At 38.7% G+C, this 15,628-nt stretch overlaps 1 protein-coding gene and 1 pseudogene across 6 annotated transcripts in view; one reads left to right on the top strand and one right to left on the bottom strand.

The window, feature by feature from the left end:
• The first annotated feature begins 401 nt into the window (after positions 1-401).
• Positions 402-7,874, top strand: LOC104599587 (asparagine--tRNA ligase, cytoplasmic 1-like; annotated as a pseudogene). The gene is made up of 6 exons (XR_016076296.1): positions 402-995; positions 2,021-2,611; positions 3,336-3,623; positions 3,679-3,780; positions 4,011-4,069; positions 7,550-7,874. The product of XR_016076296.1 is annotated as an asparagine--tRNA ligase, cytoplasmic 1-like (transcript).
• A 2,325-nt stretch (positions 7,875-10,199) lies between these two features.
• LOC104599588 (phosphatidylinositol 4-kinase beta 1-like) overlaps positions 10,200-15,628 on the bottom strand; it is a 66,471-nt gene continuing 61,042 nt past the window's right edge. For 2 of the 5 annotated variants that reach the window (XM_010262200.3, XM_010262197.3), the window contains 5 exons: positions 14,425-14,568; positions 14,223-14,276; positions 14,028-14,102; positions 11,167-11,250; positions 10,200-11,023 (listed from right to left, as the gene is read on the bottom strand). In XM_010262200.3, the coding sequence (XP_010260502.1) occupies positions 10,922-11,023; positions 11,167-11,250; positions 14,028-14,102; positions 14,223-14,276; positions 14,425-14,568 (459 nt within the window). In that variant the 3' untranslated portion in view covers positions 10,200-10,921. Of the gene's footprint in view, positions 11,024-11,166; positions 11,251-13,692; positions 13,757-14,027; positions 14,103-14,222; positions 14,277-14,424; positions 14,569-15,628 lie in introns of those variants that run through there. The other 3 variants (XR_016076297.1, XM_010262201.3, XR_016076298.1) reach the window with 3 other exon arrangements.

A 15,628-nucleotide genomic window follows, 5' to 3' on the forward strand; every position in this document is an offset into this window, starting at 1 on the left:
CATGAAACCTCATCATTGATTCCACAGCCCGCTGAACAGCAAAAGCGTTCAGCTAATCCGAATTCAACTTAAAGGCTTTCCCTATAAAGCAGAAATTCAGCAAAACCTTGCTGAGAGTACACGGTGGCCTGTAACCTCATCATTGGTTCCACACAGCCTGCTGAAATAATCCGAATTCAAGTTAAAGGCTTTTCCTGTATAGCAGAAAGCCATAAGTCAGAATCCATTGTGATTCAGCCCTCCCAAACCGGCCATAAACACCATCAACATTGATTTGTGAGGCCATTTTAGTAATTACGACTATTTATATTTGCCAAAACACCCATACTAAAGTGTTTCTTTTCAATCATGCCCTTCTAAGCTCTAAGGCTGAGTGTTTCTAGGGATTTTTCCATTTTTTGATTTTTTCCCTTGCCAACCAGACCACGACGCCGTGGCGTGAGTCGTGAATCGTGAATTCGTGATTGACTGCTTTCACCCACTGGATTAGTGAAGAGTTAATGGCTGACGAGGCCGGACCGCTCGCTCAACAAATGGCCGCCACAACCCTAGTCGATGAAGCTGATTCTTCTTCCCTCCGGGCCAAATTCTCCCGCCGCGTTCTGATCCGCACCATCGTCTGCCGCCCCGATGGTGGCGTCGGCCTTGCCGGTCAGAAGGTCGCCGTTGGTGGCTGGGTCAAGACTGGGCGTGAGCAGGGCAAGGGTTCCTTTGCCTTCCTCGATCTCAATGATGGCTCCTGCCCCGCCAACCTACAAGTCATCGTTGACGCCTCAATTGCCCCTCTGGGTCAGCTTGTTCCCACCGGCACCTGCGTATATGTCGAAGGGGAGCTCAAGAAACCTCCTGAAGGGACCAAGCAGAATGTGGAGCTTAAGGTCGAGAAGGTCATAGATGTTGGCCCCGTCGATCCCGCCAAATACCCTTTGCCCAAGACCAGGCTCACTCTCGAGTTCCTCAGGGACTATGTGCATTTACGACCCAGAACCAATACGGTATTCCTCCTCTGCTCCTCCTCATTCTCTCTTTCCCGCTCTTCGTCTCTGGCCACTGTAGCGAGGTAGATAAACAAATAGCTGCATTGCCTGTTTCAGAGAGAGAGAGAGAGATGAACCCATCTATGAGAGAAGAAAATCCCGAGAACCCAACAAAATGCCAGACAAGAAATGCAGGGTTTCTGTCTCTGCAGTTAAGGAATTTAGAATATTAGGCAAACTCGAAACTTTAGTTTGTTTTCCATGATAAAATGAGAATGAGAATACTGGAATAGAATTAGAGCAATTGAACTTTTCAGGTGGAGTTTTTATAGACGAAAAGAAGATGAAATTGACTTATTGATACCGTTTTAGAGACGAAAAGAATGATAATGCGCTATCGGACGCCGGACTAAGTAGGTTTGCAAGAGAAGAGTTATCAGAGTGTTCGGGTTGCGATCCCCGGGGTGTGAACTCCTATGCGTAAGTGAGCGAATTGGATGTATAGCTTAAAAAGCGAGAGAGTTAGAAGGTTTTGAGAGTTAAATAGCGCGTATTTTTTCTGAGGAAGGAGATGACTTTTATATAGGCTAACACCGTGAGTTTCGAGAAGTGTGTCCGAGATCTCTTGCCTGTATGATTCGGAGGTGGTTTTACGTGTAGAGACGGACTCCGTATAAGCGGATAATGCTTATCTGAGTACGTTTAAAATGGATGTCATGAGAAATCTGAGATGATAACTCGCTCTAGGAAGAAATCGCCCATAGCATCATGCAGGCCGCCAACTGAATTTCTACTAGGTCAGCGGAGGCAGATCGCCTCTTACGCCAACATGACATCTTCCGGTCTGTCTGCAGGTGGTGCCTAAGAGGTCATGACGGTGCGAAGTATCTGAAATGCTCCTAAAATTTGTTTAATGGCGTTGAATTGTTGTCTGACGGTTTTATCGAACTAGGACCAAATCACCCCTTCATCACTTACCCTTGGATGAAATTTTGATGACCTAATTAAATTGTTATTAACATTGGGTTTCGTGCATATTTCAGATATCTGCAGTTGCTCGAATCAGAAATGCATTGTCTTATGCAACTCACACCTTCTTTCATAAGCATGGCTTCCTCTACGTGCATACTCCTATCATCACAACCAGCGATTGTGAGGGTGCAGGTGAAATGTTTCAGGTTACAACATTGCTTAGTGATACAGAGAAGCTGGAGAAAGAACTGAAGCAGAATCCTCCACCTTCGGAAGCTGAAATAGAAGCTGCAAAGCTTCTTGTCAAGGAGAAGGGAGAGAATGTTTCACAACTAAAATCTGCTAAAGCAAGCAAGGAGGAGATATCCGCCGCTGTTGCCGAACTTACAAAAGCCAAGGAAAGTGTTGCAAAGCTGGAAGAGAGATCTAAGCTTAAACCAGGTCTTCCCAAAAAGGATGGGAAGATTGACTATTCTCATGATTTTTTTGCTCGCCAAGCATTTTTGACTATGTCAGGGCAACTGCAAGTTGAGGGTTTTGCATGTGCTCTCAGTAATGTTTACACATTTGGACCAACCTTTCGTGCTGAACATTCTCACACTTCACGTCATCTGGCAGAATTCTGGATGGTTGAGCCTGAGATAGCATTTGCAGAATTGCAGGTACTTGAAATATGAGTTGCATTTTTTGTCAAAAATCAAATGTTCAAGAAGCTTGGCTTGATTTTTGTCAAATTCAAGTTTTCTTGAAAATTGGAGTCAGTTGATATTCTTTTTCTTAACTCTAAAATAAATTAATATTCACAATATAAAAGGAAAAATTGCAACTTACCCTGACAAAATGAAAAAAAATAAAGGATATTAAAAGGTTTGAATTGTTGAAGAGAGATTCCTTGGTTGTGGTCAAAATGGTTATATTTTTTATAATTGAAATGTTGATATTAGTTTTATGATTACAATCAAAATGTTAAGCTAAGAAATGTTCTTGCACTCAAACAATCAGTATGAAATTTGACCAATATTTAACTAATTAACCAATGACATAATATAATTGAACTAATTTAGATCATGAGTAACACGTTGACTTAGCACCAATTCTTGTTTGCGTTTCTAATGGCAACATATCCTAAATAAAAGGGTTTATCATTGTGTGGAGTCGGCTTGATTTATTTTGAAATAACTAACAACTTTAGAACAATGGGTATATATTTAAGATATTTGTCTGTGAAGAATAATATAACATTCAGTTGCTTGGTTGGGTTAAGTTTCTTGACTGTCTCCATGACTCTTCTTTCTTCACACTTTTGTTTTTAATCAGGTTGAATTTTACGTTCACGTGAAATTTGGTAACATTTGAGAGTAAGTCTAATTTTGTGGGCATTTGTAGGATGATATGAATTGTGCAGAGGCATATGTGAAATATCTTTGTCAGTGGTTACTTGACAACCGCTTGGATGACATGGAATTAATGGTAAAGAATTTTGACAAAGGTGCCATAGATCGTCTGCAAATGGTTTCATCAACCCCCTTTGAGCGTATTTCTTACACGGAAGCAGTGGAAATCTTAGCAAATGTTACAGAGAAGAAGTTTGAGAACAAGGTTGAATGGGGAATAGATCTAGCATCTGAGCATGAAAGGTACTCAATTACCCTATGTTATAAATGTAATCCAGCTGTTCATTTTATTTGAATTTTATCACCTGAAGTGATTCTCTGATGGAATCATGCAGATAGTTATCGTGTATAACTATCCAAAAGGAATCAAAGCATTTTACATGAGGCTCAATGATGATATGAAGACAGTGGCTGCTATGGATGTGCTTGTACCCAAGGTATGTTGGCTCCCTTTTTACAAGGTAACCTATTGTCCATTATAGAAAATTAGAAATAACTTAATTACTTTGTTATTTGCTCATGTAATGTGGATTGTGGAGTTGGTTCTTTATAAATATATAACACCTGGAATTCTTTTAGCCTGGGTATAACTCTTTGGTCAGCCTATTATTACAGTACATTTCTGCAAGTAGGTAAAATTTTAAATGGTTTTGTATTTCCTTCCCAGGTTGGAGAGTTGATTGGCGGAAGCCAAAGAGAAGAGCGTTATGAAGTTATTGAGAAAAGGTATGGAAGATTTTCCCTTAATATCTAATGGTATTATCTATTTCTGGATTCCTTCTGCAAGAATTTGAATCAAACTATCAATCCAGTTTTTAACTCTCTCCCATACTTGACGTTGTTCACTATCAGGACCGTAGATGTGTCATAGTACCAACTCCCCCTCCCCCTTTCTTTGAAAAATACTAGTAGCTGTTTAGGCTACATCAATATTAAACCTCTTAGATTGGATCTTTATAACTGTTTTAATTTCCAGCTCTTAAACTTTTTTACATAACGTTCCCTAAGATCCATAGATCCATAGGTTTTAACCCGGGCATGCAATGGAAAGATGTATTCCATGGTCAGGTCATGATGCCATGTTTTTTGAGGTGGGACAAGAATGAAATTCCCTAAAAAAGTGCCATTATCAATGATGATCCAAGCTGCTACCCAGGGTCTTAGGTGGGGTAGACTGGACACCTACCTAATCTTTGGCCTTTTATTTATTTATTTTCTTTACTTTTTGTTGGCACAAAATGCCACTCTCAGGTCTGAAACCCATATTGTCATTCTTGTCAGCCTGAGGTCTTACCATTTTACCAAGAATGGAATATCTTCTGGCATCTGGACTCCCAAAATTTAGGGCTGCAAGATAGGCAAGGCATCCTGGGACCTGTGCTGAGCCTGTGATTCCTCTAGCCATCTTTTGGGAAATTTGGTCTGAAAGGAATTCTAGAATATGCTGCAAAATTAATGAAGAGGTGAGCAGGAAAGAATGAGGGGCAACGGAGAGTTCAAAGCAGCAGGAAAGTGATGATCTGAACTGGGGATTGAGGCAAAGAGGTTTAGGTTCAAACAGAAAGATCCAATGGTATGGATGTACTGAAGATAAGAGAAGAAGCAGGGCGACCATATTCTTACCTGAGGATGCTACTCTGTGGGTGAAGGGATCTCTGGATGGAGCACTTAATTCCATCAAGGTAGAAGGTTGAAAAATTCCATGACAGTGCCAGGGAAGAAATATGAAGTAGAATTGAGAAGGAACAAGAAGGGTAATGGAATTCTTTGGCACAAAAGGAAAACAGCTGATTTGGGTTGGGTAGTTTTTAGGGAGAAGTTGCAGTCCTTTCTCATAGCTGCAAAGCTAAAGGAAACAGAGGAAGGGGAGCAACTTGGCAAAGGCATTGAATAGAAAGATCAAGAGGATCAAGGGGAGGGGAATGGAACAGCTGATTTGAGTTGGGTAGTTTGAGTGCAGTCGAGGTTCAAGTGGCAGGAATTAAGCAAGAAAACCTGCCCCGATCGTTCAAAGTTTGCTCTGGGGGAGCCTGGTATTGGGTGTGGGTGGCGTCAAAGACCGAGGTGTTGTGGTGGGGAAGGACTCCGGAGGTTGAAGACGATGACAAGCTGGCAGGTTGGAGGACACGTGGGTGGAGGGGACTGTGGGAGGAAAAGGAAATGACTAGGAAGGTTAAAATGGAAAAGAGCTAATCAAACCGGGTAGACCAACCGACAAGTCAGCCATTTAAAGCAATTAATTCATTTTTTTTGAATTAGGCCCTAAATTGAACAATATTTCGTCCTTGATCCAAATTTTGGAAGGAGTGGTGTTGGATCCTTTAAGGGTGGATAACCGAATTTGGACTTTATCTTCCTCTGGTGTCTGGTGCCTTTCTTGTGCAACACTTGTGATTTGCTTCAAACAAAAAACCCAATTGGTGTTTATCTTCAAATTGGTGCATCCTTTGTAAGGCCAATGGTGAGACCTGCTATCATGTATTAATCTCTTGCCCTTTTGTTTCAGCTATTTGGAATTGGTGCCTCTTTGTTTGGTCCCACCACCAAACGTACAAAGCTTGTAGGCCGCCTCCTCTGTTAGATGGTCAACAAAGAGGGGTAAAATCTTATGGAGATGTGCAAGAGCTGTAATATGCTGGACAATTTGAGAAGCAAGGAACCAAAGAATTTTCTCTTAAAAGGAAAGAAGTAGAGAAGCCATCCTTGAAACCATTACCATTAGAGTGATTCACTGGTATACTGCTGATGTTTTGATTAGAAACTGGAAGGAAGTGGCCAATTCTGCCCCTCTCAAAACCTTGACTTGTCGTCCACTTTGGTCCCCACCAGAAGCTGAGTTCATCAAGTTGAATTTTGATGGGAGAAATGAATGTAACCTGGGCCCATCTGGTGTTGAAGGAATTTTTACAGACAAGGAAGGGAAAGCTATTGCCTTATTTTTGGGATCTATTGGTGTAGCCTTGTAGGTGACTCACTTAGAGCTAAGATTATGGCAGTAACGGAAGGGGTAAGAAGAGCAGAGGAATTGAATATCAGAAAACTGATTGTTGAAAGCGACTTAAAGCTGATTATAGGTTGGCTATAAAAACAGGAGAATGGGGATGTGGAAATTTGCCAATGAAAAGAAGTTTAAGTGGCTGACCCAGGACATGGAGATAAAGCTGCAATTGGTGAAGAGAAGTGCTAATTCCTTTGCTGATGCACTTGCAAAATAAGGGGTGGCAAGGGGACAGTTTATTTTGGGTTTTTGTTGTAATCTGAATATTGTTTTTGGGGAGGGTTAAGGGAGCTTACCCCTCCCCTCTTCCTCTTTTCATTAATAAATTTTGTGTTATTGATAAAAAATTGAACTAATACAATACTGTTATGGGCGAATATCCTTCTCTTTTTATACATTTATAAAAACACAAAACAGTGTTTTACTTTTTTTTGACAGTAGACACAGAGTCAGTGTTGTGCAGTGATATTGAATTTGGAAATCTTGATTCAACAGTAATGGTGAACAGAAAATGAGATGAAGATGGTTGAGGTAGGGATAAGAGGAAGAGATTAATAGGTGTTCTTGTTTGATGTTATTTAGACAGATATGAACTGTATTTTGAACCATCTTTTGTCATAATGAAGGTGCTCCTGAAGGGACAAATTAGGCAGCCTAAGGAACATACTAGGAATATAGGCAGAGAGACAGGGTTCATAGCAGTTATGTTGCGAACTTACTAGGAATATAGTTAGTAGCTCGGATGATTAGCTGCCCGTCTGGAGTCTTGTAATTAGTCTATTCTGTAAGTTGATGCTATCTTCTAGTTCTAGTTCTTACTTGGATGTTCACTGACTCGGTGCATGTTCACTCTTTTGGGAAGAAAAGGGTATTAGGTCTTCATCCAACAAGGAGAGCAGGGGAGGAAGCACTTTTCACTCTTGCATCTCAAACACCCCAAGGATAATATTTTGTGAGGCCATGAAAAAGAACTCGTAACTTGGTGTCAAATGGTATATATTATTAGGAGTCAATTCTTGTAAGGTATTTTCTTTTAGTAATGTTATTTAGAGCTTCCATTATATACTGGGCACTTTTGGTTTAACATTTGGCTTTTAATTACCAAGAAACGAACCCTTTATCTTTAATTTCTGGATTTTCACCAAAAAAAAAAAATTTCTGGAGAACAACTTGACATTTGATATGGGGGCATGATTTGATTGTTGCAGGATACTGGAGATGGGGTTGCCAGTTGAGCCATACGAGTGGTATCTTGATTCTAAGGCGCTATGGAACTGTCAAACACAGTGGATTTGGCTTGGGTTTCGAGCGCATGGTTTTATTTGCCACTGGCATTGACAACATTAGAGATGTCATTCCTTTCCCCAGATATCCAGGGAGAGCGGATCTTTGAACATTTTTCCCATATAGATATATGAATACAACTTACTTCAGTAAGTTTGTTTTATTATTCAACATGACACATTTCGTGCTATATTTTCTTTTCTTCCTTTTGACAAGTCACATTTAAAGTTGTATTATTGGATTCTTTATCCATGTTATTGATTTCCAAGACCATATTATACACAGCATTAGGTTTCTGACTTCTAAATTTGCTGTACATTCCATCATCTTAAAGGCCATAGCAGCAGTGTAATTGCCAAAATACCAATGTTGGAAGACGCAAACATAATTTTCTTGGAATAAAATCTCTTTCTTGTCAAACTTTACCAAAGAGTTGGAAATGTGTTTGGCTTGAAATGCATTTATGAATGGAAAGAAGTTTGTTTGCGAAATTGTAGAAAGAGGCTACAAACTTGGTAGAAATGGCATTATCTTTTTTTTTTTTTTTGTATCAAAAATGTAAATTTCATCGGAGGATATGATATAGTAACTTTGCCCGGGTACATTCACCAGAAATTAACACAACCTAGCACAATCCTAATTCCTTCATTGACAAAACCAATCCTCGGAGGAATCGCCTTTCCTCCGTCTGCTTGAATGTGACCTCTAATTGGTTATTTGCAAGAAGAACCGCATATGCTATTAATCTTTCCCTTCAATCTTTCTATAACCAATTTAATATATAATTTTTTATCTGGTTGGGTTGATTCACCTCGAATCAGTTGTACTTTCTTTCAAGTGGGTTATGTGAAGACGATTTTTAATGGAAACATATTTTTGATATTTCTCTAAACGAGTATTTTCACTTGGGGTTTTTATTGTTAATGTCCACCCTCCACCCTATAAATTTTAGTTCAGTTTGTACGATTGGAACAGTGATAGGTGGTAGTTTAGATTTGCTCCTCAGAGTGCCTCACACTGACTCACAGCACGCTTTAGCCGTATATCTGCTACATCTCCATGATTGTAAGTTTTTATTCATGGGAGGTGTTCTCGATGCACGGCTGAAACATGCTGTGACTGGCAGATCCAAACTCTATAGGTGGTGAAATGAGTCAAAATTCACAAGGGGGTGGACAGGTAGTGAATCATAGGTGGTGTGTGGGTAAATAAAATTATAAAACTAATAAAAGTTTCTGAGGTAGGCTGAAATCTAAATCTCTTCTCACTCTGATCTCATCATGTGGCGTCTATGTGCATATTGGGATCTGCTCCTCAGTGCTCTCCTCACAGCCACATTCCACGTGTACTGGAAACATCTCCACGTGAATAATAACATAGAAATACTGGAGATGTAATTAACTAATTAAAGCCTAAAGATTACTATGTAACTCAATAATACTTCAAATTTACTTGCATGCAGATACGGATCCCTCGGCAATAGCATATAATCAATCATGAACTAGATATACTCGGCCCAAATTCTTTTTTGGGCCTGCCCTTCGCTCTTCTAAGATTTTTCAATTATCAACCAATCACTAGTGATGTGGTAATCGGTGCCAAGAGATTGAAACATCAACTAAATTATTTCTCACCATTTTTTTAATTTGGAATATATTTACAAATTTAGTTTTATCCCACTGTCTCAGGCTCACCATATTTTTAAAACATGTACGTTTTCCATTAAATTATACATCTTTGGAGCCAGTAAAACAGTTTCCTCTTGCTTATTGAACATCCTTTAGGCTACCGCCTATACTATCAAGTAGCCACATTGAAGCATAATCCAGTATTACTATCTTTAAGGCTCCACTCATTTTCTGATAAGTTGGGGAGGAGGGGGCGCTGGTCAACTGAAGTGTTGTTCCCATTCACCAATAATCCCATATTTTTCACCAATAATCCCATGTTTTGTTCCCATTCACCAATAATCCCATATTTTTTACCAATAATCCCATATTTTGTTTAACACAGGACAGGAGTTGCCAAAACATTATAAAACAAAATTACCCCTTCTAAGTTCTAATAATGAAACTTTATAGGTAAAAATGAGCAATTATTTTACTTTAACAAGAACCACTTTTGATCAAAAAGAACATAGGATACCTTGATAACTGCATTCACCCAGGTAAAGGACTAACCAAAAAACAAATGTGGCCTAAAGTGTTTGATAAACGTAAATCAAAGACATACTAAACAGATACAAAAGCCTCGTATTATTTTATTGTGCCAGATGAGGGTTGCTTGACTTGAATCGCCCATGTCTGATTCCGAAGTCGTGGATTGCCTCTCCACCATGTGTTAGTTCTTCCCTCTTCTTTTGCGTCTGTAACTAGAAATAGAGACTTAAACTCATTAACGGATGTTTAGAATGTTGGTCCATTCCAGGGTTGAAAAGCACACATGTTATTAGCCAACCATCAATACACCCTTCACGGTAGAAGAGATTCAAGTAGGTACCCACAACGCAACCCTGCAAAGTACCAACCTTTGTAGGGTCACTCGTATATAATCAAAGCAAATGAATCGATTACCTTGTACAAGAAACAGTGTAGCAAAAATATATATTATACATTCAAGCGTTTTGATACAACATAAACAATTTTCCTTGTGGGCATTTGAACATTTTGAGTTTCATGCCAAGGTAGGCATAAAACCATTAATAAGCGTTGATTGGAAGAAACAGCACTGGACCTTTGCAATCTTGGAGAATCTCCACGTTCAACCAAAGAATCAATCCACTCAAAAACGGTTAAGATGTACAAACATTGCAAGGACCACTCTTTCAGATCCTTCCACCAGCCTGAACTCTTAGCAAGACCACCTCTTTTGACTGGAACATTCTTTTGAGTATCATGATGAGTATCAAACTGGAACATTCAGTTTGAAGTCAATTGTAGTTTGGCTCAGAAAAATCCACCCGAATCATCTTCTGTACAATTTGACAAAGGTGAGCAGCTGGTCTGCATCTCTTCCAAGTCTCAGAAAACAACAGTCATCTTGAAATTACACCCAACAAATAGGAAAGAAACCCTGCCACATATTTTGGCTGGGTAGCTTCCTAGCATCTGCAAAACTTTTCTCAAATCTGAGAAGGAATGAGACCACAAACCAATATATTCAACTTCAACCAAAAACTTCATAGCCAGCTCAGAGAGTACCAACTCCTCAAGTTTGTCAGCACTCTAATAGAGGCAAGTATCTTTGGTTGCAATTCTTCACATGACCAGCCCATCTTAACCAGAAACATCATAGCTTCACAATATCCCATTTAAGACCCGCTGATAATAATCATACTGCCGTGTCCGCCATGCATCTAGGCTGCTACTTATGAGGGAGAGTACCAAAGACACACATTGCTGTTTCAGATAATTAAACATGACTGAGAACCTAACTAGATGCTAAAAAAGGTAGTATGATGATGTATATGTGTAAATGAAGGAAAGGAGACCCTGACATTGTTCCAAGGAACAAAAACAAAAACAGGAAAAAGAAAACAAACCTCTTCAGTTAAGCTCAAATGAAATCTTTTCCTAAGGTTCTGTATTGTCCGTGGACCACCTTTAAAGCATGGGAAACCAGAATCCTGAGTCCAACACATTTGAAAGTAATGTTATAAGCCATACCTATGAAACAGGTATTCCAATCTTACATGCACAAAATGTCAAGACAGAAAGCATCTATCATTGCTTAATCTGATGGAAAATGGATCATTTCATCAATAGCACAATCAACTGAAAAGCTTTACAGACATTAAACTTTTACTCTTATTTTGAGACTCAACTCAACAAAGCCTGTCTAAACTACATGGGGTCGGCTACACAATTCAACTCTGTCCAGGGTCATATATTTGATTAATTGTGAGCCCTCAAATCAATTTTTCACCACCTCAACTAACATTCTTTTTGGCCATGTTTCCTATCGCTTCTAAACCCTTGCATTCAATCACTAGTAGTGTGGTAGTCAATGCGAAAAAAAATTTGAAAACAACCAAAGGCTCTGCAAGCAGAGGAGACAAACTAAAACCCCATGAACTAAATTGAAAGTGGCAGAAAACAAGACAAAAAAACATTAAGAAACAAGCCATCTTAGATAGAAAGGGAAGAAAGACTCAGCATCCAGAGCCCCAGCACAACTCAATCCTCCCACTTTCATTCCTGGACAAGCCATTGGACATCAAATTAGCCATTCTGAAGATCTTAACCAACTCTTCACTCTATTCTCCAACCATCTATCCAACCAAGCATGCCAAACAGGCCTAGATTTTCATACAGTTAGATAAACCTACAATAGTCATAGGCCTCATGAAGCTTAACGTATAATGGCCCTATAAAATTAGTTCCAAGGCATATGTTCACAATGTTCACCAGTGCACATAATATTTGCCACATATGATGTGTACACAAAATAGGGCAGCCCAGTGCACGAGGCTCCCGCCAATGTGGTGTCTGGGGAGAGACAGATGTATGCAGCCTTTCCCCTGAATACAGAGAGAGGCTGTTTCGAAGATTTGAACCATGGTCACAAGAACCCTATATGATGTGTAACATCCAAGGTAATATTACCAATCATCTCATGGCCTCATTTAGAACATTTCCATGGTCAAATATCAACATTACCAAATAACCTATCCAACCTATCGCATTCATTCGAGTGTCAAGTCCTAGGAATCAACTACTAGTAACCAGTTGATTGAAGAATGCAATCATTAAACCAGATTTACCATTGGCATAGTTTCCTAAATAGAAAATTTCAGTAGTGTCCCCCATCTTCCTAGTTCCTACTGCACAGGACATGCAGGTTTGACCATAGTTGACAAAATAATGCCACCTGATGGAAGATATGTAAATTAAAAAGCCTTGCAACGATGAAACAGTGAACAGTATATCATAGATATCAAATATATGGTATATCATATTTGCTTCTCGAAGAACCTTGCTACTTGAAAAAGAACTAGATTCCCTTGGGAGGGAGAATAATCCTAATAAAATCAACCTTTGCAAAAGGAACTACTACTCAAGAAACTTGTTGCTTTAAAAAGGAACAACTACTTTCCAATCTTTAGAGTTTCAGTGCTTATTGCAAAAAGGTTGGAGAGAATCATGAAAGATTTCTTTTCAAAGCTTGAGGAACAAAGAAAAACCAACTGATTATTGGGAGACTGCTTATAAAGCATGTGGCTTGTGTACAGGAAGATTGGTGATTAGTAATTCCTCACTCTTGGAAAAAATGGCAATGGAAGTTCCCTATGGATTTAATTAAGCTATGGAATGGCACATGTCATTAGCACCCATGGGTTGATGACCAATAGTTGGGATGTTGGGGTTTGCTACAAGAGCTACTCTTGTCTCTCCCTTGAAAGCAATCCATCACCTATTATCTCTCCTTTTATAAAAGCAAAACCATTTCTTTTTTATGTTTTCCCTCTTTGATTCAGAGCCTGCATGGGACCTAGGTCTTAGAAGAGGTTTGAAATTACTGTTCAGAGTTGCTGAATTCTTTGGAGGGAGACTTCCTTAATACATTGTCACCTGATAGTAGATTGTGGTCTCTTAATCCTGTTGGGTCTTTTTCTTGTGCATATTTTTTTAATGTTTTATCCTCTTTTACCCACTCCCTCTTGGTGTTTCAGGTGAAGGCAGTTTGGAAGAGTAAGTTCTATATCAGATGTGGGCTTTTTATTGGCATATATTTCATTTGAAGATTAACAATTGTGATGTATTTCAAGGAGAAGGCTGAACTTAGTGTCTTCCATATAATTGTTTTCTCTACAAGGCAAATGGTGAAACTACTTCATATTTTTTCTCTCCATTTGAATGTAAGTGTAATCTCTTAGGGAACATGCAAGGCCTTCACATGAACACATTTTTCTCTCCAAGAAAAAGAGAGAAAAGATTTGGTGCAGGGGAGCAATGCCAGGGACAGTTTAAGAAGAGAGAAATGTGGTGACATTTAAGGAGAAAATATGCACTAAAGAAGCATTGATTGATTTTGCTAAAAGTAGTGATATTGGGTTAAAACATCATGCCTCTTTAGCCTGTTCTCCTTGGATAAGAACACAAGGGGATAGCAAAGCATAGCATCATTGTCCTCTACAAGAAGCGAAGTTACCATCAATTAGAATTTGCGTCAACCATCACTGAACCTTATATGATATTTTGACGAATGCAGTATGGGAAATTCAAGCAACCTACGAATTGGTGGTTTGTTTAGAGACAATCATGGTGGTATTCTGGCAATGTTATTATGATCAAATAATAACAACAATGAAAGATAACCCAACAACTAGTAATCATAATAAACAGACTCATATTTCAAGTGCGATAGAAACCTAGTTTCCTAGAAAATGCCAAGTTATGTTACCTGTAACATTTCAACCAGAAGTATGATGCGCTCTGCATGCTTACGGCATGTTAGGAAACCTTGTATGCATAATACCTGCCGGCATAGGTGGAAGGCAAAATATAGACTTAGCAACGTGCATAACTAAGGGAACATGAAAATTTGATATTTGCAGATAAATCACTCAAGAAAAGGTCGGGAAATGTGCTCAGATACTTTGAAATAGTCGAAGAACTCACTCGGAACCCCCTCAGCATCAGAATCCATGACCTAGCACCAGAAGAATATTTTAATCAGTTAATGATCACAAGCTAAGATGATCAGATTGCAACATATCAACACCAACAAATATGCACCAATTAAATATTGTATCAAAAAGGGAAGGACCATAAGGCTCTATATGAATGTGAATTATAACCTCAAGAAGTTCACGAGTTAACTTAAATGGTGCACTCTCAAAATTCACACCCCCTGGTGAATTGGAAAGCATAAAGCCAAAATCAATATGTATAATATGGCCTTCTTCATCCAGCAAGAGGTTTCCATTGTGACGATCCTTCACCTGGACAAACCAAAAATAGGTGGATGAGAAAACAAAACCAATAAATCAAGCCATAAGACTAGAAGAAGCATCAGGAGACTCGCTTTGAAATCATAAATCTTCATTCAAAAATCTCTAAGATGCAGTATATGATATTTTTAGTTCAAAAAATGAAAAGGAAAAACTACAAACCATTACATACCTACTAAATCTAGTCCTAAGGGCTAAGGTGAAAATAAAATCCATCAGATATGTATATGGACAAATTTCCTTATTATCCAAATTGTTTCCTCATCAATAAAGAAATGAAACTAAAATATCAGAAATTGCGTTAGCAGAAAAAACTAGGCCTTTAATCTAGGTAGCGTTCACTAATTAAGTTGTTTATATGGTAAGCCAAATGTTCATTGACCAGCTTCAAGATGTTTGGTGAAAATAGGATACAAAGGAACAATGTTTATTTTGCCAGAAAAAAATGAAGTGACAAATATACTTATCATAAAAAAAAAGTAACAGAAAAAAAAAAAAAAAACTTCAGGGATTTAGGCTCTGCCTGGACCTGAAACATGCTTGATCCCGGCTTTTGATTTGAGGCCTTGGGTAGCCCATGATCAAGGTTGTTTGTTGGTAACTGATAATTTTGTTGGTAGTCCATGTGCAAGTTAAGAAATGATTGCCATTAACTAGATGAGAAAATGTTCTTTGATATCAAAAAAATGTTCTTTGGGGCATTTCATCTGGAAGGCAAAAGCCTTTCCAGAGTAAACATCCCATTTAGATGAACTTCAAGATTTCAGCAAGCCTATAGGTTACAGTTTGGCTGGGGTGGAAACGTGGAAGTAAATCAGGACTGCTCTCACAGGGTAGTATTTTGTTCTTAGGATCTTCCAAGGTATCCTTGGTTCTGATTTCTCTTACTATTGCAAATGCCAGTACCTTATTTTTTATTTTTCTTCTCAATGCCTTTTTTTATCACCAACAATCAACTTTTTTGATTTATAGAAAAAGAAAAGAAGTAAAATCTTAAGTTCCAAGCACCCCTGTGATTCAGCTCTTGTTTACATGCCCCTATTTACATATG

This window comes from Nelumbo nucifera, chromosome 1 (assembly GCF_055504915.1).
Source record: "Nelumbo nucifera cultivar China Antique chromosome 1, China Antique-T2T, whole genome shotgun sequence".
Taxonomy (NCBI): domain Eukaryota; kingdom Viridiplantae; phylum Streptophyta; class Magnoliopsida; order Proteales; family Nelumbonaceae; genus Nelumbo; species Nelumbo nucifera.